This window comes from Apodemus sylvaticus, chromosome 9, assembly GCF_947179515.1.
Source record: "Apodemus sylvaticus chromosome 9, mApoSyl1.1, whole genome shotgun sequence".
Taxonomy (NCBI): domain Eukaryota; kingdom Metazoa; phylum Chordata; class Mammalia; order Rodentia; family Muridae; genus Apodemus; species Apodemus sylvaticus.
In genome coordinates this window covers 81,131,829-81,159,530 of record NC_067480.1, presented here as the reverse complement: position 1 = coordinate 81,159,530, position 27,702 = coordinate 81,131,829, and the positions used below count along the sequence as shown (strand labels likewise).

General features: G+C 46.9%; 1 protein-coding gene across 1 annotated transcript in view; it reads left to right on the top strand.

Moving 5' to 3' along the window:
• The window catches only part of Xpo5 (exportin 5), a 39,543-nt gene that overhangs the window by 11,134 nt on the left and 707 nt on the right, over positions 1–27,702 (top strand). The window contains exons 8-30 of the mRNA XM_052192112.1: positions 250–326; positions 3,003–3,102; positions 3,752–3,835; positions 4,830–4,955; positions 6,746–6,836; positions 7,506–7,634; positions 9,002–9,132; positions 11,256–11,411; positions 13,015–13,056; positions 13,517–13,606; positions 14,307–14,506; positions 16,265–16,364; positions 17,136–17,317; positions 21,114–21,214; positions 21,818–21,914; positions 22,340–22,476; positions 23,320–23,417; positions 24,589–24,635; positions 25,073–25,170; positions 25,643–25,705; positions 26,248–26,330; positions 26,846–26,953; positions 27,471–27,608. Coding sequence (XP_052048072.1) covers positions 250–326; positions 3,003–3,102; positions 3,752–3,835; positions 4,830–4,955; positions 6,746–6,836; positions 7,506–7,634; positions 9,002–9,132; positions 11,256–11,411; positions 13,015–13,056; positions 13,517–13,606; positions 14,307–14,506; positions 16,265–16,364; positions 17,136–17,317; positions 21,114–21,214; positions 21,818–21,914; positions 22,340–22,476; positions 23,320–23,417; positions 24,589–24,635; positions 25,073–25,170; positions 25,643–25,705; positions 26,248–26,330; positions 26,846–26,953; positions 27,471–27,608 — 2,478 coding nt within the window. The remainder of the gene's footprint in view (positions 1–249; positions 327–3,002; positions 3,103–3,751; positions 3,836–4,829; positions 4,956–6,745; positions 6,837–7,505; positions 7,635–9,001; positions 9,133–11,255; positions 11,412–13,014; positions 13,057–13,516; positions 13,607–14,306; positions 14,507–16,264; positions 16,365–17,135; positions 17,318–21,113; positions 21,215–21,817; positions 21,915–22,339; positions 22,477–23,319; positions 23,418–24,588; positions 24,636–25,072; positions 25,171–25,642; positions 25,706–26,247; positions 26,331–26,845; positions 26,954–27,470; positions 27,609–27,702) is intronic.

Here is a 27,702-nt window from a genome sequence, read left to right as displayed (position 1 = left end):
ACAACTTTTTCACTGCTTCCAACCCCTTTAGACAAAAGTTTACAACATTGAAACATTGGCATAATATATAGACATTTATTAGGCTTAACACACTGGCACTTGAAATAGTCATAATTCTTGCCATTTGATGCTTAAAGTACTACTAAAGCTTAGCGTTCACTATAATGTCAGTTAGAGGTGTAGAAGACATCAGTACTGGGGGTTTCAGTTTGGTGTTTTGGATGACCATGTCTTCCTGCCTGGGTCCAGGGCAAGCTGGAGGACCGGAAGCGCTTGATGATCCTGTTTGGAGACGTTGCTATGCACTACATCCTCTCGGCTGCACAGTGAGTCTGCCTTTGCCTCTTAGGACGCTTTGGGCTTCCGATGGGATTTGGGTTTTGCTTTGATTTCTTCTGTTTGTTTGTTTTCTATTTTATAGTGTGTGTGTAGAAGTTGGTGTGTATGTGTGTGGGTCCTTTATTACTGTGCACCTTGTTTATTTGTGCTGTTGTCTTACTAAACCTGGAATTAGCTGATTGGCTAGACTAGCTGGCCAATAAGTTCTAGAATCTGCCTGTTTTCTCTCTCACACACACACACACACACACACACACACACACACACACACACGCACGCACACACATATACACACACACACACACACACACACACCTCTTACAGATGTGTTCAACAGTCAAATTCAGGTCCCCACCAGGACAGAAACTATGGGTGCTATCCCCCAGCTGTTAATTTAGGTGGGTGTTTTTGTGTATTTAATTTGTGTTAATTGTGTTAATTTAGGTGGGTGTTTTTGTGTATTTTGGTGCAAAGGCTTGAATGACAGGCTTCACACAGCTGAGAAAACACTGCCACTGCTCAGCTTACCCAGTCCTGCAGCACGATTGTATGTCTTTAATCATTTAATTTTTATTGAGAATATTTTTTAAAAGATTTATTTTATGTGAGTACACTATAGCTGTCTTCAGACACACCAGAAGAGGGCATTGGATTCCATTACAGATGGTTGTGAGCTACCATGTGGTTGCTGGGAATTGAACTCAGGACCTCTGGCAGAGCAGCCAGCACTCTTAACCACCTTTCTAGCCCGAGAATATTTTTTAAAACAATATATTCTGATTACAGTGTCCCCTGTCCCAAGTTCTTTGAAATCTCCCCCACCTGCCCTCAGCCCCCATGACACACACACACACACACACACACACACACACACACAGTATGTTTTCTCTTCAGTTTTGTTTTTATGTTTTGGCAAGGGAAGGACAGGGAGAGAATAGGAATGAATGAGAATATGAACCATCTCTGGGATGCCCTCTTTTTGAGGCTTTTGTCTGAGTCCTGAACACAAGTATGAACCGACGAGTAAGAAGCATGATGTGTGCTTGTGACCTTTAACTGTCCGTGCTAAGATGGTGTTTAAGTTTGACTTACTTTCTTTAGAAGAATGCATCTGGTTTTTAAGGAATCCTGGTACCTGAATAATAACAGCTTTGGTTGTCATTGTGATTACTGCTCCTAAGGTCCATCTCTTAAGTTTGTAGATACTGGTATACACGCAGAGGTATAGACATATTTCTTCAGATGGTTACATACCACAACCACCCCCACATTAGGAAAGCTGTGATTGGAAATAGGCAGCTCTGCACAGGCAGCAAGGAAGCCAGCACCCACGCCTCGCTGCTGTCTGCAGCCCCCCAGTCTCTGCTTTCTCATTCTCTGCTGCCTCCAGGTCTCAGCCATTACATCTGCATTTCACACGGGCTGTTACTCGTGCTGGTTAGTGGGAATAATCTTACTTAATCTCAGGCTAGTTTTCACCATCAAAAAAATTAAAATTTAGGGGTTTGGGTTTTTTAGTAGAGCTATTGGGTTCTGATGAATTTCAGATCTAAACTCAGTACTTTAGGAAAGTGAGACAATTTTTGTTTTGCCTTATTAGAGTTGTGTGTCACTACAATCTGGCCGTTTTTGTTTTTGAGACAGGGTCTCATTATATAGCCTTGGCTGGCCTAGAACTTGATATATAGACCAGGATAGCCTCAAATTCTGAGAAGTGCCTGCCTCTGCAAGGGTTAAAGGTGTGTACCACCATGAATGACCAAAATATTTTTAATTACATTTAATTATTTTTTAATTATACCTTTTTATTTGCATGGAAGTATACACATGGACACATTATAGTATGTGTTTGGTCAGAGGATAACTTGTGGGAACTAGTTTTCTCCAAACACCCAGTGGGTCCCATAAACTGAACTCACATCTGTAGTCTTGGTGACAAGTGCATCGTTCTACCTGCTAAGCCATTTAGCTAGCCAAAGTCATAAAATACTTTTTTTTTTTTTTTGGTTCCTGGTATAAGGAATTGTTACATTAATACCCAGTTTCCCAAACTCATGAATCTTTGCAAGGCCTCCTGGACATTAGCCAGTGTCTTTGTGTAGCTGCTGATAGGTGTGTGTGCTGGCTGTTGGGGGGGGGGGGGGGAGGAGGATGATACAACTCAAGATGTTCCAAAGTATTGAGGAATTTTATGTTTAGAATCAGTATTTAATGCCAGGCAAGGTATTACACTGTGCCATGTTCCATATCAGTCTTTCAGCAGAGGATTTTGTCATTTTATGTTTTGGTTCATTATTTATTTGAAACAGAGTCTCACATTGTATTCCTGGTGACCTGGAACTAGTACATAGATCAAGCTAGATGCCAATCTGCTGGAGTTAAAGGCAAATCCCACATGCGTGGCTTGGTCAATTTTTTGTTTGCATGAGTCCGTTTTCTTTATAGCCCTGGCTGTCCTGGAACTCACTATGTAGTCCACGCTGACCTTGAACTCACAAAAGATCTGCCTTTGCCACCTGTGCTGACCTGGTACCTCTGTTTTGACTTTAGTAAATACTAAGATTGTATTGGTGAGGCACAGGCAGTAGATCCTCCAGGTGGTGGGACTATTTGCTTCTGTTGATTGACTCTACAACCTAATCACTGTTCTTTTCCTCAAACAGGACTGCAGATGGAGGAGGCTTGGTAGAAAAACACTACCTCTTCCTGAAGAGACTTTGTCAGGTGTTATGCGCACTGGGAAATCTGCTGTGTTCCCTGCTGGTGAGCAAGTATGCTCTGGAGAGCATGGGGCTGCTTGGGGAGTTGTTCACTTAGCAATCATGTTAGCACTTTGGGAGCTGGTGAGGCATTGTTGTTCATAGATTCTGTATATTAAGTCATTATTGATAAAAAAGGTGAATATGGATGCATAGGTAGGTTGTTGGTTTCCTTCCTTCTTTCCTTCCTTCCTTCCTTCCTTCCTTCCTTCCTTCCTTCCTTCTTCTTTCCTTCCTTCCTTGACACAGGATCTCACTATGTAGTTCTGCTGTCCTGGATCTCACTATGTAAACCTGGTTGGCCTCAAACTCAGGTATCCTTCTGCCACTGTCCCCCAAGAACTGGGATTAAAAGTGTGTGTGACCACGCCTGGATTGAAATGGTGTTTAATAGATTGAGCCACAAAAATATAAACAGAGCAGGTCTGATGAAGTCATGTTTTCTTATTACCTTTGCTTTTCATGTTTTGAGCTTGTATGTCTACTTCTTAATCTACTCTTCAGCTTCGCGTGCTTCTGCCCTGGCTTTCCTCGTGTTGTGATGCAGGCGTGGGTCAAGGCCTGCTGGATCAGCACGTCGAGCCCGCTCCCCTACCCCACCACCTCTGTTCAGCTGCTGCAGTGCCACTGATGTGCTCTGTTTTCTTCTTTAGGCCCTAGATGCTAACATACAAACGCCAGTGAACTTTGGAATGTACCTGGAATCTTTTCTTGCTTTCACAACTCACCCAAGTCAGGTAAGCTTTATACAAATAACTTTTTTCTTTTTCTTTTTTTTTTTTTTATTATTTGTTTGTTTGTTTGTTTATTTATTTGGTGTTTTGGTTTTTTGGATTTGGTTTTTTTGAGACAGGGTTTCTCTGTATAGCCCTGGCTACTCACTCTGTAGACCGACTGGCCTCGAACTCAGAAATCCGCCTTCCTTTGCCTCCCAGAGTGCTGGGATTACAGGTGTGTGCCACCACCGCCCTGCTACAAATAACTTATTAATATTAGGATGGTCAACCCAAGTCATACATTACAGCCTGGAGAATTTTCTCTTCATGTCTAAATGTCACGTCACCAAACCTAAGAAATGACTGGAGGATTAATTTAGGATTGCCAGGGACCTAGTGGGAAGGTTTAGTGGGGAAAAGGTGCCTGCTATAAAACCTGGCAATCTGCGTGAATCCCTGGGCCCACAGTGCTAGGAGAGAGAACCAGCTTCTGAAAGCTGATGACCGATGACCTCTGGTTATGACACACAACAAGACACATGTAATAAATAATTAAGCATATTTTAAGAGGGAGAATACTGGGTGTGTTTCCCAGAACTTTGTGATTCTAGCTCCCTTTCTCTCTCTCTCTTTTTTTTTTTTTTTTGAGACAGGGTTTCTCTGTATAGTTCTGGCTGTCCTGGAACTCACTCTGTAGACCAGGCTGGCCTCAAACTCAGAAATCCACCTGCCTCTGCCTCCCAGAGTGCTGGAATTACAGGCATGCACCACCACTGCCCAGCTTCTGGCTCCCTTTCTGACCGAGAGTTGGGTGGTGTCCTGACCACACTCCAGGGCTTACATCTCTGATTGCCATGTCATAGCGAGTCATCCATTCCTGATGCACTGCAGAAGCTATTTCAAAATGTAGCGATTGCTTCCTGTGGAAAATGATTGTTGATAATTGCTAGGCTGAGTCTTGCTCAAGTAATATCTAAATCTTTATGCTGACGTGGAGGTTTTTGTTTTGGTTTAGTTTCTACGGTCTTCAACCCATATGACGTGGGGAGCCCTCTTCAGGCATGAAGTTCTGTCCCGTGATCCGTCACTGTTAGCAGTAATACCAAAATACCTTCGTGCTTCTATGACAAACTTGGTCAAGGTAAGCAATGGAAATTCTGTGTGCTGTGTGCAGTGTTCTCAGTGGAAATCGTAGGTGTGCAGTGTGTTCTCAGTGGAAATCCTAGATATGCAGCGTGTTCTCAGTGGGAATTCTAGGTATGCAAAGTGTTCTTAGTGGAAATCCTAAGTGTTCAGCGTGTTGGTGAGAGGATGTAAAACTGGCATTGTTGAATCTCTTAAACTCCTCTAAGAGAATTCTTCTCTTGAGGAAGAAGGCAGCTCAGAATGGCTGTCACACCTGTTCTTCCATAATTTAGAACACTTCAATATGAAGATGGAGCAAGGTGCTAGGGAAAGAACAGGACCAGGAGCTAGCTCATTGCTGCTTAGGAGTTAAAAGCAGATTAGCAGAGTGTTGTGCCATTGTGTGAGGGTGGGGTCAGGTCGAGTCTAAGATGCAGTAATATCTAAGGATTGTCTCTGACAGTCGTGTTCAGTTGGGCTGCACAGAAGGAGTGTGGTGGCAAGGAGGCTCACTCTGCAGAGACCTGTTCATAAGCTTGTGTGTACAAGTCAGATCTGGAAGAGCTGCAGCTGCCAGACCCTTTGTTGATCCTCCCCTCCCTCCCTCTCTTCCCTCTCCTCCCCTCCCCTCCCTTCCCTCTCCTCCCCTCCCTTCCCTCCCCTCCCTTCCCCTCCCTCCTCCCCTCCCTTCCCTCCCCTCCCTTCCCTCCCCTCCCTTCCCCTCCCTCCTCCTACTCCCCTCCCTTCCCTCTCCTCTCCTCTCCTCTCCTCCCCTCCTTTCCCTCTCCTCTCCTCTCCTCCCCTCCTTTCCCTCTCCTCCTCTCCCCTCCCTTCCCTCTCCTCCCCTCCCTTCCCTCCCCTCCCTTCCCCTCCCTCCTCCTATTCCCCTCCCTTTCCTCTCCCCTCCCTTCCCTTCCTTTTCCTCTCCTCTCTTCCCTCTCCTCCCCTCACCTCCCTTCCCTCTCTTCCCCTTCCCTCTCCTCTCCTCCCCTCCCTCTCCTTCCCTTCCCCCTCCTCTCCCTTCCCCTCCCTTCCCCCTCCTCTCCCCCCCCCCTCCTCCCCTCCCCTCTCCTCCCTTCCCTCTCCTCTCCCCCCCTCCCTCTCCTCCCCTGCCCTCCCCTCTGGGCTTTGTGCATACTAGGCAAGATACACACACATACATATGAACTTACCCCAGCCTTCATCATAAGGTATAAAGCCAAACTACAGAACACTGTTTCCTCAAGAATCTGTTTAACACATAGTGTGTTCTGATTTTATTATGAGTTTACAATACCTTTTTATTTCTTTTTATTGTTGTCTTGATTTGTTTTTATGCTTTGGTTTTGGTTTGTTTTTAGACAGGGTCTCACTGTAACCCAGGCTGGCCTAGAAACTCTATGTAGAAAAAGCTTGCCTTGAATTTGGAGAGAGAAATCATCTTGCCTCATTTCTCAAATTCTGGGAATGTAGGTGTGGGCCATGATAATCAGCCTCTCTTGCTAAGTACATGATGAAATAAGCAATTTCTGGTCCCGCATCTTACTCCATATAAAATTTCTACCTTTTTAGGGGGCCATGTTCAGACTTGGACCCTAAATGGGCCCTGAAGTTATTGAGGAATCTAGAAATGACGTCAGCTTTCTGTGTTCTGTTTCACCACTCTGCAGAACATTGGTGCAGGGTAGCCGGAGAGCATGCTGTTCTTGTTGTCGTAAACGACTTCACGAAGCCTTGGCTCCTCTTAGCTTTGGCTGCTGGGGTCGCGTCCTCTCCTTAGTGGTCCATCCTTATCCCTGTCCCCACTGATTCCCTTTATCTTTCCAGATGGGCTTTCCTTCTAAGACAGACAGCCCCAGCTGTGAATATTCCCGATTTGATTTCGACAGTGATGAGGACTTCAATGCTTTCTTCAACTGTAAGTGCCTGAAATTTTCTCCGAGCATTCTCAGAATGGCATTTAGTGCTGTAATCCTGGGTGTGACACCTGAGCCTTCCTCTTAGCAGTCCTCAGACCTAGAGAGTAGTTCTCTTAGCAGTTTGCAGATCTTTTTTGTCTTTTGGATTTGGTTTTTCGAGACAGGGTTTCTCTGTGTAGCCCTAGCTGTCCTGGAACTCACTCTGTAGACCAGGCTGGCCTCGAACTCAGAAATCCGCCTGCCTCTGCCTCCCCAGTGCTGGGATTACAGGCTAGTTTGCAGGTCTTTATTGCAGAAGGGTCCTAGAGGCACCTCTCAGCATGATGGAGGCTGAGCCTGTGCATTTGACTTCTCCCTTCCCATCACTGTGACGTGATGTACCTGTTGTGAGGAGCTGGGCTGTTCTCACAGCCCCCCTCATGCCCCATCTAGCTGTTCCCTTTACTTTCATAGATGTGGCAAATCTATGTTAGTTTGCTGCTTGCAAGTTCTAGCTGGTAAAACATTTTTGGAGGTAATACACTTTTTAAGGGTTTTGGATTCATTAATTCAACAAAGCTATTGAGACATTGTGATCTAGACCGTGAGTCTACGCCCCAGGCCCCAGCAGCCGAGCAAACAATCCCTTGAGTTCGTGGGCCGGTGCTGATCATGCCCTTCTCTCGCAGCTTCCCGAGCCCAGCATGGAGAGGTGGTGAGGTGCGTGTGTCGACTGGATCCGAAGACTAGCTTCCAGATGGCGGCAGAATGGCTCAAGTATCAGCTGTCAGCTGCTATCGACACTGGACCTGTGAACTGTTAGTTTTTGCTTTTTGTCTTTTATTACTGAGTGTCTAGACCTAGCTTTGACTTTAAACAAGTACCAGTATATAGACTGAGAAGGGATCTCTGGTTAGGCATAGCCGAAACAATTCAAAGACTTGCCATATCACTCTGAGCCTTTGGGCAGTCTTAGTTTACATAAAACCAAAATCCCTACCTCTATGCAAGTGCTTCATGCAGTTGAACTTGTCTGTCTGCCTTATCTCTCTTTCTTGTACTCGTTGTGCTTAGTGGGTGGGATTAATCAGGCAGGAGTAGTGATTTAATAAGGACAAGTCATGCCCCAGTCACGGTCATTCCAAGTGTACTGAGAATGTAAATGATGGGATGTAACATTCACTTGGGACTGTAAATCCACTCCGAAGGTCTGGTGACTTGACCGAGAAAACCCAGATGAAACTAGTGAATGGCCTGGTGGTGGTGGCACATGCCTTTAATCCCAGCACTCGGGAGGCAGAGGCAGGTGGATCTCTGAGTTCCAGGACAGCCAGGGCCACACAGAGAAACCCTGTCTCAAAAAAACAAAACAAAACAAAACAAAGAAGCTAGTGAATGGCAGCATATACATAGGCTGGAATGCCTATTAGCATCTGTCTGTGACTTTTTCCTGGCAGGTGGTAGGGGTCTGGTGATGTTTATGAAGTTTTAACCCTAGATCATTTCTCTAGATATAGCCCTGAGAATTGCTGTGAGACTATTGGATGTAGTACAGTATCTTGTAACTTAAGAATGCCTCTGTGTGTGTGTGTGTGTGTGTGTGTGTGTGTGTGTGTGTGTGCGCGCGCGCGCGCGCCCACATTCATGTGTGTATGTAACAGGTTGTCTAGCCCAGGCTGATCTAGAACTCTGCATGTAGCCCAAGCTGGTCTTGGATCTAACTGTCCTCATCCCTCAGCCGTTGTGTGTGGTGTTCCCATGGCTACCCTTAGCATCCCCAAACCCTAGGGGATCCACACAGGACCTTGTCAGTAAATGCTGAGTGATAAGGCTCGTGCTAGCAAGAGCCCTAGCTTGGGACAATTCTTTATGATCTCAAACATCTTAATTTTTTGGGATCTCCTAGATTTCACCTAAGGAGAGAAGCAATTCATATCTTTCAAATGCCTTGTAAGCCATACAGTTTCCTTCCATGCATATTCTCCAGAGCCTGAATAAAGGTAAATTCAGGTGGTTCACGGAGAGGTGGGAGCAGAGCAAGTTGATGAGGCTTGTGTGGGGGGCTGTAAGACCACCTGCCCCTGTACCTCCACATTACCACGTGGCCGTGAGACTCCAGCTGCGGCTCTTTGTGTCTTCTGCTATCCTCCCACACTGATGAGTATTTGCATGTGTGTTTCAAAAGCATGTTCTACAGCTGGAACTGGAGAGGGAGGCTTCTGCTCCATCTTCTCACCTTCATATGTGCAGTGGGAAGCTATGACTTTTTTTTTGGAAAGCGTGATCAACCAGATGTTTCGAACACTAGGAAAAGAAGTAAGTAACTTTCCCGTGATCACTGAATGATGTTTGACCTTTTGTAAGTTGTGGTTGGATAGAGAGACTTAGGGACATGCATCTTATAAAAGAAAACAGAATTAGTAAGGCACATACTCAAGTTCAAACACGTAATAAACTCAGATCTGGACTCTAAGCCCTTTGGCATTCAGTATCCCTTTGGAGGCCATGGTCAGTTGAACCTGGTAGTGAGTGCACAGAAGCCATGTGGAGGTTAACTCTGTAGTGAGGCCAGTGACGAGAACTTGGGATTGGATCACCTAAGAGGTCTCTTTATAAAGCATCTTTCTCAGTTATGGTTATGGTGGGGAGCATACTATTTGTGTCATGTGGCCTTTGTCCTCCCCAGAGTAATAATTGACAAATTGAGGGCAGGTGCCTGTTGGATGTGGCTGGGTTTTATAATGGGCCCCTTTCTTCTCACTTACTGCTGACAGTTGAATCCAGGACCTTGCACATGATAGACAGGCACCGCTTCTTACGCTGTAGCCCCTGCCCTGGGCAAGCTTTCCAATCCTGAAAATGGACATTTGATGAGAATGTGTGTATATATAGGGTTACTGTCTTCATGAAGCCTCATGGTGTTTGTGCCCGGGGCTGTGCAAGCAGCAGGCTGCAGCCCACCTCTTGCCATGTTTGCCTTGTCTGAGAGTTGGCAGACTGCCTATTTTCTTCCTCCAGACTGCCTATTTCTACCTCCTACAGCTATTCCTGTAAATAGGAGCAGCTCAGCCTGTCTTTTAGTTTCCTTTCATTGGAAGAATTTGACCAGGAGATCTTTTGACTAGAAAGGCTGAAGGCCTGCTCCTCTGCTCCTGGTGTGACACTAGCCTGACTTGATTCTAGTCTAGGGAGCAGACAGTGCTTCCGCTGCCTCTGCAGTGACCTGATAATGAGATTGTTTGGGGACTGGGTCACATTGTGATGATGACAATCAGTTTGCTTTCCTTGGTAGTAAATCACGAAGCCCACAGCATTATAAAGCAGTGTAATCTAGCTGTAGACAAAGCTTGTTAAATAATTCCCCAGAAGGTAGAAGAACAACTGTTTTGAGGCCAACATGTGCTGCATACACACAAGGGCCCTATCTAAAAAGAAAAATAAGCTGAAACGTGGTTTGACATTGGAAGACTCATAGTCTGAGAAGGAGAGATGGCTTGGTACTTTAGAGTACTTTCTGTTCTTTCAGACAACCTCAGTTGGGTCCTATTGGTTACAGGCTCACAGCTACTTGCAACTTGAGCCCCAGGGTATCCACAGGCCTTTGAGGACACCTGTACTCTGGCAAGCATTCCTGTGTACACGTGTGCACTTAGACTTGAGAATGTGCATATGTGTACACATACACACACACACACACACACACACACACAAAGATAATAAACCTTAGAGGAAATATATAACTTTTAACGCCACAAATTTAGAAATTCCCTCAAAATCTCTTACTCAAATGAACTAATTGAAAATGTGTTTATTTACTTGAGACAGAGCCTTGCTGTACAACTTGGCTGGCTTTGAACTTGTGGCAATCCTATTGCCTCTGCCTTTTGGGTCCTAAAATAGAAGTGCTCTCTAGCTAAGGGATCTACTTACTTGTCTATCTGCCTACCTGTCTGTAGTAGGAAAATGGAAACTTTTTTTAAAATTATATATTCATGTTGGCATCAATTATGGAAAATTTTTAATGAAGTGGTTTAGATTTTAATGGTTCAAAGGCAGTGTATAAGCTGGGCTTTGTGGTACAGTAGGCTTATAATCCTAAATACCTGAGAGCCTGAAGCAGGACTATAAGTTCAAAGTTATCTTGGGCTCTAGACTGAGTTCAGGGCCAGCCTGGGCAAACTTAAAACCAGTCTCAGGGCACAAAGTTGTAGGGCTAGGGACAAAGGTCGGAGACATAGCCAGTGGTTGAACACTTTCCTAGTATACATGAGGCTTTGGCTTCAGTTCCTAGAAACACAAACACTGCTTGTACATACATGTACCGTGTGTAGTTGTGTGTGCTAACTATGCTGTATTTTCATAACCTACAATATAAAGAAAGTGCAGTAGTGGTTCTTGAGCTACAGCCCTGTTGACTTCCTGTTGTGTCTGTCTGACAGGAACTCCCAGTTAATGATGGGATAGAACTGCTGCAGCTGGTTTTGAACTTTGAGATCAAGGATCCCCTGGTCCTATCCTGTGTCCTCACCAATGTCTCAGCACTCTTTCCATTTGTCACATACAAGCCTGCGTTCCTGCCCCAGGTCTTCTCTAAGGTAAAAACCCATCTTTATAAATGAGTCCATTTTTATAACTGTTTGAAGGGCAGGCTTATTTTCTGGTATTGGGTGGTTTACTTGGTTCTTACTGTGGCTCAGACACTAGCTAGTACCTTATTGTTCAGTGCTTCTGTGGGGAAAAGGTGAATAAACAGACACTGCGCCTACCCATATGGAATAGCAATGAGTAAATACATTCCCATGCTAGGAAACAGAAAGGAACACTAAAGGTAAGTGTCCTTTAGGGTTGGTGGTAGGAATTTGAGTTGGAGAGCTTGGATAATTTTTGGGGTTTCTGATTTAGTGATTCAGCATAGTAAGAGCCTTCACTGCTTCTGAAGTTCATGTAAAACATTACAGTTAAAACAGCTCTCGCCGGGCGTGGTGGCGCATGCCTGTAATCCCAGCACTTGGGAGGTAGAGGCAGGCGGATTTCTGAGTTCGAGGCCAGCCTGGTCTACAGAGTGAGTTCCAGGACAGCCAGGGCTATACAGAAAAACCCTGTCTCGAAAAAACAAAAAAAAAAAAAAAAAACAAGCAAAAAACAGCTCTCAAGATGGATGATGGGAGATTAAATGTCTAGACTTGAGGGGCTACTGAAATAAGATTTAGGCATTATCTCAAGACTAAAAGGGTGGTGGGGCTGGAGAGATGGTTAAGAACACTTGCTGTTCTTGCCAAGGGCGGAAGTTCAGTTCCCAGGACCCATACGGTTGCTCACAGCCTACAGTTCCAGAGAATCTGATACCCTTCTCTGAGTCTCCTCAGTCACCAGGAATGCATGTAATGTAGGTATACTCGCAGGCAAAGCACTCATGTACATAAAATGAGTAAATATATATTTTTTAAGAAAAACTGTACAGTTGCCAGGCAGTTGTGGCGCACGCTTTTAATCCCAGCACTTGGGAGGCAGAGGCAGGTGGATTTCTGAGTTCGAGACCAGCCTGGTCTACAGAGTGAGTTCCAGGACAGCCCAGGCTACACAGAAAAACCCTATCTTGAGAAACCAAAAAAAGGGGGGGGGGACCTACATTTAACCATGGAAAATATAGTCTGTATATATGCTTGGAGATATCTGGCTCTAGCCAGGAATCCGTCAACATCACTGAAGGGAGCAGCAGCACAGGGGCAAGTCTCACCATGCCTGTCCAAAAGAAAGGTCTAGCCAGAGAAATGAAGATCATGCTACGTACAACAGAAGCTCACTGAGCCTTGGGGAAAGCGCCAGTGGGTTTCTTGAATTGCCCCTTGGGCCAGCATAGTTCTACTTACACTTGGGTAAGGCCAAGGCAGCAGCACACTGCTGGAGGGAAGGGGGCAGAGGGGCAGAGCACAGAGCTGTCCTCAGCCGAGCTCTAGGCCATGGCATAGACGGTCGTCAGTCAGTAATCCCTGCCTCTTACACTATAATGGTACCGAGGTAAAGTTAGGCTCTCCAGCCTCCCACAAGCGTCTGAGAAAGTGGAGTATGACTTGTAACACCAATGACTCCTCCACCACTTCTGCTGCCAGCATGTGGAAGCCAAGAGTACATTTGCAGGGCGGCTGGAACTCTGCTCACTCACAGACGGGGTAACTGCTGCTTTTCTTCTCCCCTCAGCTCTTTTCGTTTGTTACTTTTGAATCTGTGGGGGAAAGTAAGGTAAGACCATTTTTTTTCTATTGTGTCTGGGGTTATGTTTTGAAACAGGGCCTGACTATGTATCTCAGGCTGACCTTAAATTCTGCCTCCCTACCACTGTCCCCTCCCCGCATTCGTAGCATTACAGGCGTGAGCTGCCGTGCACAGCTGAGACCATTCAATTAAACTGTCCCAATTCTAACTTCTCATACACTTAAGTATGAGGAGTGCCTCACACCCATCCTCAGTCTGGACTTTGTGCGTATGGAAAGAGTTAGCAAATCAGATGGTCATAGATGGTTTTCTCTGGAGGCATCCTAGGGCAAATCTGAACACAGGTTCATGGAGACTGTGAACCTCAATTCATTTTTACCCTTAGAACTATAGACTGGACTGTGAATCTACTGACTGTTCTGTGGTCTTCATCTGCAGTAATGAGCAGTGTTTAAAGTGTCTCTGAGTTTGGGGTGTTTCTCTGCAGGCCCCCAGGACTCGGGCAGTCAGGAACGTAAGGAGACATGCTTGCTCCTCCATCAACAAGATGTGTCGGGACTACCCAGACCTTGTTCTGGTAAGATGCTGGGCCCTGCTGAATCTTCTTTACCTTGTGGGACTAGTTTTTTGTAGATAGCTTTCTTGAGTTGGTCTGTTCTTCCTCTTTTTACATAGAACAGTGGTTCTCAACCTTCCTAAGGCTGCGCACGACCTTTTAATACAGTTTCTCACATTGTGGTGACTCCAAACTAAAAAATTATATTGCTGCTACTTCATAACTGTAACTTCTCTACTGATAGAGCTGTAATGCAAATATCTGATATGCAGGATATCTGATATACAACGTCTAAAGGGGTTGTGACCCACAGGTTGAGAACTGCTATCCTAGTGGTACAGCTTCAAATGTATCTTAATTTGCCCCTAAAGATAAACGAAATGTTTTCAATTCCTATTGCAAATGATTGTCTGAATTTTGAGAGAAGCCAGATGCAGATTCCAGCCATTTCTTGTGGGGGTTCTTTTAAAAGTTAACATTTGTCCACATTAAAAGGCTATTTTGAAATTGATCTTGGTGAATGTACAATAGCATCAGTGTAGAGACGCACCAGGCAGACCTGCCCCCTGCTCAGTTCCCTGCTGTTCAGACAGGGACAAACATGACCAAGGTATTACGTGGTGGCCCATAGGCCTAATCTCCCACAGACTGTCTTGATTTTCTAGCATCCTTGACTGGCTCCTCTCTCTGAAAGTCAGCCTTTTTTCTCTGTGATATGCAGCCCAATTTTGACATGCTCTATAGCCATGTGAAGCAGCTCCTCTCCAATGAGCTACTCCTGACCCAGATGGAGAAGTGCGCCCTCATGGAGGCCCTGGTTCTAGTTAGCAACCAGTTCAAGGATTATGAGCGTCAGAAGTTATTCCTAGAGGAGCTGATGGCACCGGTGGTCAGCATCTGGCTTTCTGAAGAAATGTGCAGGTACAGGAGATGTGGGGACCACTGACTGTGTGACAGCACTCGAATAGAACTGGCGTATTTCCAGAGCTGTGTCAAGGTGTAGGGGGATATGAGGATGTGGGGCCATACTGGCACTGTCAGTGACATAATCTCATCCCAGAAAATGTTGCCTTTTTCTATGGAGGTGTACTAGGACTGGCCAAAGGTGGTTAGTGTGGTTGTAGGGCGTGTATCACTGTGGCACATTTGCAGTGCAGCCTCACATCTTTGGAGAAATGAGAGGGGCTAGAAAGGAGCACAGTGGGGTCTGTGGGCCTGGTACCTATGGTGTCCAACATCTGTGTACCTGGTACCTATGGTGTCCACATCTGTGTGCCTGGTGCCTACAGTGCCCACATCTGTGTGCCTGGTGCCTACGGTGTCCACATCTGTGTACCTGGTACCTACGGTGTCCACATCTGTGGACCTGGTACCTACGGTGTCCACATCTGTGGACCTGGTACCTATGGTGTCCACATCTGTGTGCCTGGTGCCTACGGTGCCCACATCTGTATGCCTGTTACCTACAGTGCCCACATCTGTGTGCCTGGTACCTACGGTGTCCACGTCTGTGGTCCTGGTACCTTCGGTGTCCACATCTGTGGACCTGGTACCTGTGGTGTCCACATGGTAGAGAACCTGTTTCTCTTGTCACTGTTTTAATTTGTAAAATACACAGCAATATTTGTGAGTGGAAATGTTAACATAAACTTTCAAATGACAGCTTATAATTTGTGTGATTAAACTTTCACTATAACAACTGCTGTTTGGGCTGGGCTCAGTGGCATAAACCTTTAATCTTAGCACTCAGGAGGCAGAAGTAGGTGGATCTTTCTGTGAGTTCCAGGACAGCCAGAGCTACACAGTGAGACCTTGTTTTAAAAACCAAACCAAACAAAAGCAAAAACCCTACTGTTTGGGGTCAAATACTCTGTCTCTCAGCTCTGTTTAATTTAGTTTCTCAAAGCTGGGTCTACTGTAACCCAGGTTGGCCTCTGGATAACTCTATAGCCAGGGGTGACCTTGAACTCCTGACCCTCTGCCCTCTTTACTGCTGCATGTACAAACCTGTGATGATGATCTCCCTTTATCTGCTGTTAGCTCTTGTGGAGGAGACTGTCCTTCCCTAAAGCCATGACTCAAGGAAGCTATGGTGGCACACACCTTTAGTACCATCAGAGGCATAAACTAATCTCTTGAGTCCTCAGTTAGCCACTTTCCCGGAGGGAGCAAACAAAATTTGGAGGGCTGGAGAAATAACTCAGCTTATAAAGGAGCATTTGTTGCTCTTGTAGAGGATGCAGGTTCATCCAGTTCCAAACACCTACATTGTAGCTCACTACCTTTTGTAACTCCAGCCCCAAGGAATTCAGAGCTGGTCTCTGAGGAACTAAACACTGTGCACTTTGTGGTGCACAGACATACATAGATGCAAGCACACATTTCCCCCATTTTCTTTTTTTTTTTAAATCATGATGTAGTAGCTGGAGGTATGGCTTAGTGATTAGTAAAGCTTATTGCTTTTTCAGACAACCAGCGTTAGTACCCAACACCAGACAAACCTGCTCATAGCAGCCTGTAACAAGCTCCAGGGGACCTAGTGGTCTCTTTTGGCCTTTGAGGTCACCTGCACTCGTATACACACCCCGACACAGATGTGCACATATACTTAGCTGAAAATAAAGTAAATCTTTGTCTAATCCAAGATCACGATGTAACTTTTCCTCCTCCCCTCTTCAGAGCGCTGTCGGACATTGACGCCTTCATTGCCTATGTGGGTGCCGATCTGAAAGGCTGTGACCCAGCTGTGGAGGATCCCTGTGGCCTGAACCGTGCACGAGTAAGACTCCTGGGAACGGGAAGCTGCACTGGCCACGGGCAGGAGTTAGGGTGTCTCATTTATCAAGTTTCTCAGATTTGTTTTGTCTGTACTGGTGAGAGATCCAAGAGTCTCCCCTGCCCTAAGCTTCTCCTTTCTTTTCTTCTTTAGTCTTGAATTCTTGAGTTAGTTCTCACAACAGAGCACATGGTCTTTTCTATGAAGTCATTATTTTGGCTTTAAGGATCCCTAAGTAGCTCGGAAGACTGGAGGTGTAATGAGGAAGTAGGTCAGAACTTGGTCGCAGGGTGAGTCCTCCCTGCTATTGCTCTCTGGCATGTGACGTCCTAGGTGATGGCCAAACCTTGAGAACCTGAGGCTTTCCAGTGCATCGGGACTCAAATAAGCCACTATGGTGAAAGACACGTGATCAGCCTGGCATGAGGGGTTGGGGGTTAGGATGCAAGCTGTGGAGTCCCAGATGGAGGGTCAGGTAAAAAATGGCAGTTTAAATACTTGGGGTGGAGCTCATCCAAGCCACCCCTAGCCCAGGGTCATTAAACTCCTGGAAAGACATCCTAATGAAAAAGAAGCTTCCAGAGCTTCCTACCACTGGTCCTGAAAACGGCAGTGAGAAGACCTCCCTTGGACTGGACCATAAAGACAAGGACTGAGGTCTTCCTGGGGTGGGACACACAGGCTTCTTCCCTGTCTCTGTCGCTGAGCTGTCACCCTGAGTGCGTGTCACAGTGCTTTCCTCTTATCCCTGCTGTTTTTCATTCTTCTCTATAGATGAGTTTTTGCGTGTACAGCATTCTGGGAGTTATGAGACGGACTAGCTGGCCTTCCGACCTAGAAGAAGCCAGAGCTGGGGGGTTTGTGGTGGGTCACACGCCCAGTGGGAACCCGATCTTCCGGAACCCCTGCACAGAGCAGATCCTCAGACTTCTGGACAATCTGCTTGCCCTTGTAAGGTGAGTCAGAGATAGTCTTTGTTCTTATTTTTAAGAATCTCAAAAGTTTAATCTTTTACTTTTGATCACAGCAGTGGTATGGAATTAGGTCCTGAGTCTTTTGAGAGGGAGGCTTTTCTTTCTAAGGACAGTTGGCCTTTCTGTGTGAGGTGTACTCTCTATATAGACATAATAGTGTTGTCTGTTACATCCTGCTTTGGTGGGGATGGGGTGCACTTATGTGCAGGTGCATGCAGAAGCCAGAGACTGATGTCAGGGTGTCTCTCCAGTGTTAATTCTCTGCCTTATTCTTTGAGACAGTCTCCAACATGAACCTACACCTGGAAGTTTGGTGAGACTGGCTGACCAGAGAACCCCTGACAATGCCTACTTCTGCTCACTCAGCACTGCGGTCTGGGCACGAGCTGGCATAGCATACGGAGCCCTTTACTCTCTGAGCAGTTTCTCAGGCCCCTTTTGTATTTTTAATTATGTTTTGGGCTAGTAGACTTTATTCTTTGTAATCTAGGCTGGTCTTTAATTCACCGTGACCATGAACTCTGATCCTTCTATTTCCCAACTGTCACCATACCCAGCTTAGGGTGCGTGCGTGCATGCGTGTGTTGGTTGGTTGGTTTTTATGATCACATGTAATTAATAGTAAAAACAGCAGGTATGCTGCAAAGCCATTTACAGTTGATATAATCAGATCACTTGAGACTAAAGCAGGAGACTCTTGAGTACAAAACACTGTCTCAAAACAAACAAAAGAAACAAATGGGCATGTTTCGATTGCCTTTAATACTAGTATTTAGGAGCAAAGTCAGGCTGATACCTGTGGAGTCACAGCCAGCCTTGTCTTTTTTTATTTTATATTTTTTTGAAATTTACTTATTTCATTTGAGTAGGTGTTTTGAGTGCATGTATGTCTGTGAAGTTGTCAGATCCTCTGGAACTGGAGTCTCAAACAGTTGTGAGCTGCCATGTGGGTGCTGGGTATTGGACCCAGGTCCTCTGGAAGAGCAGCCAGTGTTGTTAACTACTGAGCAATCCAGCCCCAAGACCTTGTCTTTAAAAAAGAGAGAGAGAGAAAGGGAGAAAAAGTAATTATGGCCCATTTGCTCAGAGTCAAGTTTAAATTCATTCAAGTAATTATATCAGACATTATTTTGTAGTATTAACATCATCCCAGACTTCTGAGAGACTTTGTTTTAGAAAGCAAAATACTACAAATTGAGCCAAGTGCAGTTTGGTTTTTATTTTTCTGAGAACCTTGCTACGCAAGTCAGGTTGGCCTTATTAAACTTACCATTTTCCTGTCTCAGTGTCAGATTACTTTTCCTGGAGAAACACGGTCAGCTGGCTGTTTTCTAGACAGGGCACTAGTAACCGGCAGTGGCAAGTCTGCTCGGTGAGCTGGGGAGGTTATAGGGTTAGTTGGGAGCATGGGTGTCTCAAAGTCAGCCTAGTCACCAAACTGACTGTGGAGCATGCATCCTGGAGTTTCCCAAGTCATCTACAGCAGCTTCTGCCAAAGAGTGTCCTCTCTTTCAGGAATTGTTCACTGTTAGAGACGCTTGGGGAGGTGCCTCATGGGCCCTCTCAAGAGCTTCCTGGGTTTATGCGCCTTTTCCATCCAGACGGTCCTGAGTTCAGTCACCGACACCTATGTGGTGAAATGCCAGAGCAATACTCAGATTTTAGGTGTCATGTTTTTTGAGTCGTTGTAGTGCACACCTTTAATCTCAGCACCCAGGAGGCTGAGACAGGTGAAGTTTCAGGCCAGGCTGGTCTACAGAGTGAGTTCCAGGTCAGCCAGAAATATATAGTGAAACCCTGTCTTTTGTGGTTTTGTTTTCCTTTTAAATAATGTTGCACAGTGTGCCCTGTTGAGTCCTTCGCACACTGCACATTTGCCCCATCAGTCATCTTCCGTAATGACCGACCTGACCTTACTATCATGTTCTTGGTATGCTGCCAGGCTAAGTAAACCTTAATAAACTTTAAAGTGTTTTGAATATTTACATTCGGTTTAAAACAACACACAAATTGTAGGTATGGTGTTTTACACTGAGCTCATCTCGTGTAAAGGGAACAGGAGGACAAGAAATCAAGACCAGACTGTACAATAGCTGGCTCTGACTGGTCTGCTGCCGTCTGTGGACCACCCACAGAGACCAGAGAAGGTACCATCCCCTGGAGCTGGTTACAGGAGTTACTAATGACCATGTAGGTGCTGGGAATCAAAATCTTGTCCTTTCTAGGAGCAGCTATGCTCAAAGGACAACTTATAAGACATTGGTTTATAAGATGGCCCTCAGCACTTGGGAGGCAGAAGCAGGCGGATTTCTGAGTTCGAGGCCAGCCTGGTCTACAGAGTGAATTCCAGGACAGCCAGGGCTACACAGAGAAACCCTGTCTCAAAAAAAAAAAAAAAAAAAAAAGATGGCCAGCCTGTCTGTGTCTGTCAGTGCCTGGCATTTTCTGTGTATTGCAAATGTTCTAAAATGAACCTTTCAGAAGAAGCCTAGGAGTCCAGGCTTGATCCTTGGCATTTAATGGAAAACTCAAGGTCACTGTTGGCTGTAGAAATGAGTTCAAGGCCAGCTTGGGCAAGTTAATAAGATCTCATCTCAAAAAGTGAGCCTTCTATAGTGACTCATACTTTTAATTCCAAATGGGAAATATCTGAGATCAAGACCTGCTAAATTTGTATAGCAGGACTCAGACCAGCAGGGCTACATAATCATAAGACTTTATCCTCTTGTTTTAAGTCACCAGAAAGCCTAGATGGGTCAGAGGACTCAGTTTGGTTCATGCGCCCTGTTAGACAGCCCCAGCTCCAGGGCACCTGATTTTATTCTGACCTACTAGAGTGCACAAACTCATGTAGTCTCCATGCACACATAATATTTAAATAAGTGACTATTTTAGAGTTGGTAAATCTAGGGTGACGCTCCATTCTGGAGTGGTTGGTTTGTTTACAGTCCGTAAGATTCTGGTTCTGGTTCCAGTGCTCCAGAAAAGCAAGGTGGAGGTGGCTGCTGACGGGGCAGTGAAGTAGTCAGTGTGAGCGGGAGCCGGGCAGGGCTTGTTCCTTGTCTTGTCCCTCGGTGACATGGCATTTTGAAGGAGAACACGTTTGCACCTTGTTCCTCTTGGAAGCTGTAGTGTCGATTGCCAGCTCTGTGCTCCATAAACAGAGGTGGCAAATGACAAACCACAGTGCCACGCATCATTGGTGAGAGGATTCAAAAATGCTTGGCCCATAGAGAGGGGTACTGTTGGGGGTGTGGCTGTGTTGGAGGAAGTGTGTTACTGTACGGGTGGGCTTTGAGGCCCCACCCAGTGTGGAAGAGGCAGTCTGCTCCTTGCACCAACTGCCTGGGTGCTGCAGTGCTTCCTGCCATGATGATAATGGACTAAAAGTCTGAACCTGTAGGCCAGTCCCAATTAATTGTTTCCCGTTGGAAGAGTTGCCTTGGTCATGATGTCTGTTCACAGCAGTAAAACCCAAACTGAGACAGCTGGGTACCACCAGTAGTCAGAAAACTGGGAGCATCAGCTAAAGTCTAAAAGGATTTTGCTTTATAGTCATTGTTGTGGCGTCCTTCAGTCTCAGGATTTGGTGTGTGTCATTAGGCCGTGAGGATCATGTACAATATACTAAATACTTCAAGGCTGTGGCTTTCTCTGGGGAATCATAAATTTTTATTTTCTTTCTTTTTCTTGCCTCTCTTGGGAGTAGTGTTGCTGGGAAATCTGTTTGAAAGACTAGCCAGATTTTATGTTTACATAACATTCTTATTTCTTTCAGAACTCACAATACTTTATATACACCGGAAATGCTAACCAAAATGGCAGAGCCTTTCACCAAGGCTCTGGATATAGTTGAATCTGAAAAAACGGCAATATTAGGTAAGATGGCTTTACGTCCCTGTCAGGCTCACCCAAAGCTCCCGTGAGCAGGGTCAGGAAGTGCACTTGTAGAGCTCCTCAGGTCTGTCCTGTGAGTCTTCCCAGCAGGAGTCATGTCTCCTTTAGTTTGGTGTGCAAATAGTGGTGGATGGGAGAACAGTGTCTCTCAGTTTTTACCCTGATAGAATCACTCGATAGAATTACCTTTGATAAAGACAGAGATGGCAAAATACTCTTAAATGTGGAATCTGCTATGAAGGAAAGAGGCAGGTCCTAGAGAGAGTGCCAATTTGGAGGCCTAACCTGTTTGTCTGGGAAGTTCCTTCTTGAAGAACTAATGAAAGCTGACTGTGTCAGATGCAGGGAGTACCCTGGGATGGATAGAGCCTAACTAGCATGTACCTGGCCTGGTCTCATACCCAGCTGCAGAAAGATGGGAGGAAGAGAAAGGTCTAACGCCTTCACAATGGTTTTGGTACTCTACGACTAGAGACTATGGCCACCTGCTTTGTAATATAGTACACATGCTCACAGTCATATCTGCCTGCTCAGGGGTATTGGCTCTTTGAGACAGCGCGTTCCTAACCCCTTCTTTGTTTGTAGGATTACCTCAGCCTCTCTTGGAATTCAATGACCACCCTGTCTATAGAACCATTTTGGAAAGGATGCAGAGGTTCTTCGGCATCCTCTATGAAAACTGGTAACGGCCCCGCTTGCGCTCCACACTCCCTCAATACAGCACTCACTTTGTAGGGAGGCCAGCACAGAGAACTCTTGTGATGGTGAGGCGGGCGGGCGAGCGTTAGAAGGGAAGCTGGTGTTCACTCTAAGGGAGCAACCTGCTTTGCTGCGTCACACCTTGATATTGTGTGCATCTCAGTCCTGGCTGTGACCTGAAGTTTGTGCCCACTGTGTTGGTGCTAGTGCATAACCATGAGGCCCAGGAGTTAGAGAACAGGCTGGCATCTGCTCTGACCTTTGTGCTTGTCATCCCTTTCTCATGGGACAGTGAGCAGCAGCCAGGCTTCTGTCCTGATTATGGGGCTTAGCGATAGATACTGAGCATGTGCACACCACTGAGCTGCAGCCTCACCGAGTGTTGACACCAGTGACTTTGCCTTACAGTTACCATATCCTAGGGAAGGCAGGCCCTGCCATGCAGCAGGATTTCTATACTGTGGAGGACCTGGCGACCCAGCTCCTCGGCTCGGCCTTTGTCAACTTGAACAATATTCCTGACTTCCGGCTCAGATCTATGCTTCATATCCTTGAAATGGCCCTGAGTTACCGCGAAGGCCAGAAAGCGGGAGACAGGCGAGAGGGAGGCCTAACTGGTGGGGCGATGGATGTCGGTGCAGCAGGGTCTTCTCCAGACAGCAGAGTAAGAGAGGGGAGACAGGCAGCGCGAGAACCCTCAGGTTCTCTCTGGAGGTAAATTATTGTCTTCCTACTTCTTAGAAGTATAAAAATGTTAATTTCCTTTTCTACAGTTTGTTTAGTGCTTCCTTTTGGTTGATTGAGTTTCCCAGGGACTCTCAATATATAGTTGAGGCTAGCTCCCCTCCTGCCGTAACTTCCTAAATGCTGGATTCTGGGCATGCACCACCAGCTGGGTTCTGTATTTATTTACTTTGGGGTTTTAAGACAGGATCTCTCTGTGGCCTCTGTCTGCTGAGTGTTGGGTGCTACCACACCTGGGTTTATTTTGTTTTTGTTTTGAGTAACAATCTCACTGTTCTCCAGCCTGACCTGGAAATCCTGGGCTCAGCTGGGGAACTGAAGCTACAGATGAAGGCTGGTACAACCAGCTGTGTGCTTTCTTTTGAAAGTCAAGGTTTCATCGACTTTCAGAGCCTTTTGTGTTAGGATATCTTTGTTTCCTCCTCCTCCTTGATGGCCCAGGCCTGGGTGGACAGCTCACAGCAAAACACAAAAGAGTTGAGTGTTTGTGCAGCTGGGGGTCCAGGAGAAGCGTGAGAGGGTTCCTGTTAACACAGACATCCTTGGCATCATGAAAGCCCTGGAGTGCACTGCCCAGTGGTGCAGCCTGCTGGCTAGAGAGAAAGACCGCTCATGTGCTCAAACTCCTTAACTCATGGTAGCACGTGTCTTCGTGAAGCCCCTTGTGCTCTTCTGTCCCCCGGAACACTATGAAAGCCTGATCTCCCCCATCCTTGGACCTCTCTTCACCTACCTCCACATGGTAAGTGGGTGAGGGAAGGGGGCGAAGAGAACTCACTCGTAAACACATGGTCCGGGCTAGGGACATGGCTTGGTGCCTACAAGCATATTGACATGAATGCAGGTCTCCAGAAGACACGTGGGAACCAGCTGTGGTGTCACACTTCTGCGCTCCGCACTGGGGCTCTTTTGCCCATCAGACTTGTGCTAATTGATAAGCTCCAGGTCCGGGGGGATTTAAAAAAGATGGTAAAGACTGATAAAGGGAGACAAAACACACATGTGCACAAGCTCCATGCAAAACACCCACACAACAAATGCACACACAAAGGTGCATGCCTGCTCTGGAGTCTTCCAAGAGGCTCCTGAACGTGCTCTCCCAGCCCTGGCCTGTGGCTAAGGCGCCAGCCCAAGAGATATACTGCTGTGCACCAACAGCCCCCAAGGGCTAGGCAGCGTGGGTGCCCTGCTGCCTGCACGTGCAGATCCTGCTTCCGTCTGTCCTCCTGGGAGGACAAATGACCAAGGGACTGCTTTCGTCTGCTCATGGCTCTGGGATGAAGCGGTGGACAGCTTGACAGATCAGATGTTTCCAGAGAGACCCAGAACTTCTCAGTACTGTTGATCTGTTTTAACAGAGATGGCCCTTGTCAGTCAGCAGAGTAAGGTTACAGAAAGCGGATCTCCTTTTCTGTATTTGGCCTGCCAAGGCTAGAAAGACGTTATAGGAAGGTGACTGACGCATACCTGACTCCCTTGGATTGGCAATAAATGACCAAGTACTGACTGTGTCAACACTTCTTTTTTGGTTTTTTGGATTTGGTTTTTTTGAGACAGGGTTTCTCTGTGCAGCCCTGGCTGTCCTGGAACTCACTCTGTAGATCAGGCTGGCCTTGAATTCAGAAATCTTCTTTCTCTGCCGCTCAAGTGCTGGGATCAAAGGTGTGTGCCACCACTGCCCGGCTTAGATTCCACTTTCATATTTGGACTTTGGTACAATTTAGCTTTCAGTTCAGAAAATGTCTTTAGGTTGGCATAAGGAATTTCTTTCTGGGTAGTTAATTCTGCCTACACATTAATAGCTGTGTGTAAGCGCTTACACCCATCCCAGCACTAAGGAATGAGTCGTAGGCCTTAGCACCATGTCCTTAGCCTGTCACTTGCCACTCTTAACACTTGTCTTGTCTCTCCAGAGGCTTTCTCAGAAGTGGCATGTCATCAATCAGAGGAGCGTGCTGTGGTAAGGAATGTCTTCCTTGGTGTGTGAGCCAGCAGGCAGCTTCAGGTAGGGAAAGGAAGAGGCAGGCAGGGTCCCGGCTCTCCTGGGGCTAGAACGGCAGTGGGTTATAACCTTTCCCAGCTTAGATGAGAGGCAATGTGTCTGGACAACTGTTACCATGAGTGGCCTGATAGGAAATTCAGCCTTGCTCTGGGGACCTTCCGCTTCCCTGTTCTAGGTGGTGATCCTGAGCCCTCCGTTATTGGAGCCAAGCAGAGTCACACAGACAGTGTGCTTCAGTGGACTGCTGTTGATCCCTGATAACATCTTCAGAACTCAGACCTAGGGAGAGACAGCATAGAAATGGCCTTGGGGGGGGGGGGTGCGGGTCGACACTCTCCTTGTCCTCGGTGCCTTGGCCTCCCACGGAATGTGTTCCCTGGTTCTCGGTTCTGCAGTGGAGAAGATGAGATTGCAGAGGACAACCCCGAGTCTCAGGAAATGCTGGAGGAACAGCTGGTGAGGATGCTAACCCGAGAAGTCATGGACCTAATCAGTAAGTGACTTGTGGGGACCCGGAAGCTGTGCCCAGCAGAGGTTCAGGATGACAGAAGTCCACATCCTAAGTCAGTCCGAACTGAGCCGCAGTGTACCAAATAAGAAAGGGATCAAAGTGAGAACATGAATTAACGTTGGCAACAACTTTCTAGCTTGATAAAGATAGGAAAAAATTTGATTCTTAAACATGGACATCAATTGCTATGTTCAGAAATGTTGACAAATTTACACTAGTCGTTGATTGTCAGTCCAAAGTAATTGGGGTGTATCAGTGCCCTTCCCTGGTCATTTATTCTCAGAAGAGTCTGTAACGTCCCGTAGCTAACTGACTGGAGAAGGGGCCCACAGTCTGGCTCTTCCCACCAGCCTTCATCTGGCCAGCAGTGGCCTGAGATCAGTTGGTGAGCGGCCCAGTTGCTGAGTGGACAGTGAGGGCTTTCTCCTAGCCTAGTAACTGTGCTCTCTCCTAGTGGCTTGCTGTGTGTCAAAGAAGACTGCCGACCACACTGCGGCTCCCACTACAGATGGGGATGGTGAGTGAGCTGTGGCTCGGCCCTCAGAGAAAGACGCCATCCATCCATCCAGTCTTGTCCTGCCCTCCTTGCCATGGCCTCCGCTCAGTCATCCCCTCTCTGCTCCAGTGTTATCTCCTCCAAGAGGTCTTTATGCCCACTCTGCCCAACACCCCATGCCCCGGCCATCTCTTCCTCTGCAATGCTTTTAGTTCAGTTTCCTGCAGTGTTTATTCCTTGCCTGTCCCTTGGCTGTAGGTCGTCATAGGGAAGGGACCATGCTACTCCTTCTGTCCTCTGGTAACCGAGTCCATGCCTGTCAGCATGAGCACTCGTGTGTGACATACCCTGGTGTCCTCAGTCACTCAGCACCCAGCAGCTCCTGCAGTGCTCCAGACATCATCCATACCCTTACCTATATGTGGATGTGTCACTCCGAGGTGCCTGCAGCCCTGGGTAGAGGGCTGTACAGTACTGCTCAGCGCCCGCTAGCTAGGACCTTCAGCACAGGTATTTCTCTCTGCTGAGAAAGAATGGTGCTGAGTGTTGTGCCTCGTTCACAGATGAAGAGATGATGGCCACTGAGGCAGCCCCGTCATCTGTGGTGGAGCTCACAGACCTGGGCAAGTGCCTGATGAAGCATGAGGTGGGTTCCTCTCTCCTCATCCAGCTCCCACCTTCCTTGCATTGGGCAGACGCTCTCCGTAAATGCACACGTACATTGCTGCAGATCGATGGTATTTGGCCTCTGTAGGCCTGAACTTTTGTCTGTCCCACATACAGCTATTTCTCTCCCACTCCAACCTTCCCCCCCCCCTTTTTTTTTTTAATTTATTTTATACATGAGTCTACCACCATTGCTCTCTTCAGACACACCAGAAGAGGGCACCAGACCTCATTACAGATGGCTGTGAGCCACCGTGTGGTTGCTGGGAATTGAAGTCAGGACCTCTGATAGAGCAGTCAGTGCTCTTAACCACTGAGCCATCTCTCCAACCCACCCCCTCCCTTTTTTAAAAGAAACAAAATCTCATCCTGTCTGGCCTGGACCTCGCTGTATAGCCCAGGCTGGCTGCTAGAACTAAAGACCTGAATTGGTGTATAATGCAGTCAGAGGTAATGTATTTATTCCCATTGTTATCTTTCTTCTTTCCTGTTCAGGATGTTTGCACAGCACTATTAATCACAGCATTTAATTCTCTGACCTGGAAGGACACTCTCTCTTGCCAGAGGGCGACCACACAGCTCTGCTGGCCCCTCCTCAAACAGGTGTGCTTACTCTCCTTTCTTCTTAGTGGGGGTTGGAGGGTGGACCTCAGGCAGCAAACACGCTAGGCCAGCACTTTACTAGTGAGTGACAGCCCCAAGTCCCTTTCCCTTTTTATTTTGAGCAAAGGGTCTAAGTTTCCCAAGCTAGCCCTGAGCTCCCTACTACTCCCCAGGTAAGCCTTGACCTTGCCAGCCTGCCTCAGTCTTAGCAGCTGGCATCACAGACATCGATCCTGTCGGTTACTTTTGTACTACTGTGATGGACACCTTTCAACTAACAGACTAGCTGAACTAAGGGTCTCAGAGTTTCAGCCCAGGTCACAGGTCAGAACCAGGCTTGCCCCTGCTGAGTCAGGTTCTTCCGCCTTCAGGATAGCAGACACTGAGAGCTGAAAACATGACGGGGCTCTCCTCTCCTTGCATCTCTGAAGGTTGAAGTTAGGCAGGCTCGTGGAGTGAGGACTGGGGGTGGGCCCTTCCTTGTTCCCGTGGCTCCTGAGCGCAACTGTCTCCCCAGGTGATGTCTGGGACCCTGCTCGCAGACGCTGTCACGTGGCTCTTCACCAGCGTGCTGAAAGGGCTGCAGATGCATGGGCAGCATGATGGGTGCATGGCTTCCCTGGTCCACCTGGCCTTCCAGATATACGAGGCACTGGTAAGTGGGGGCGCTGGCAGCCTGGCCGCCTCGCTGTACCGTGTTTCCAGGATCTGGAGCTGTGGCATCTGCCACGCTGCCTGTGCTCCCCCTA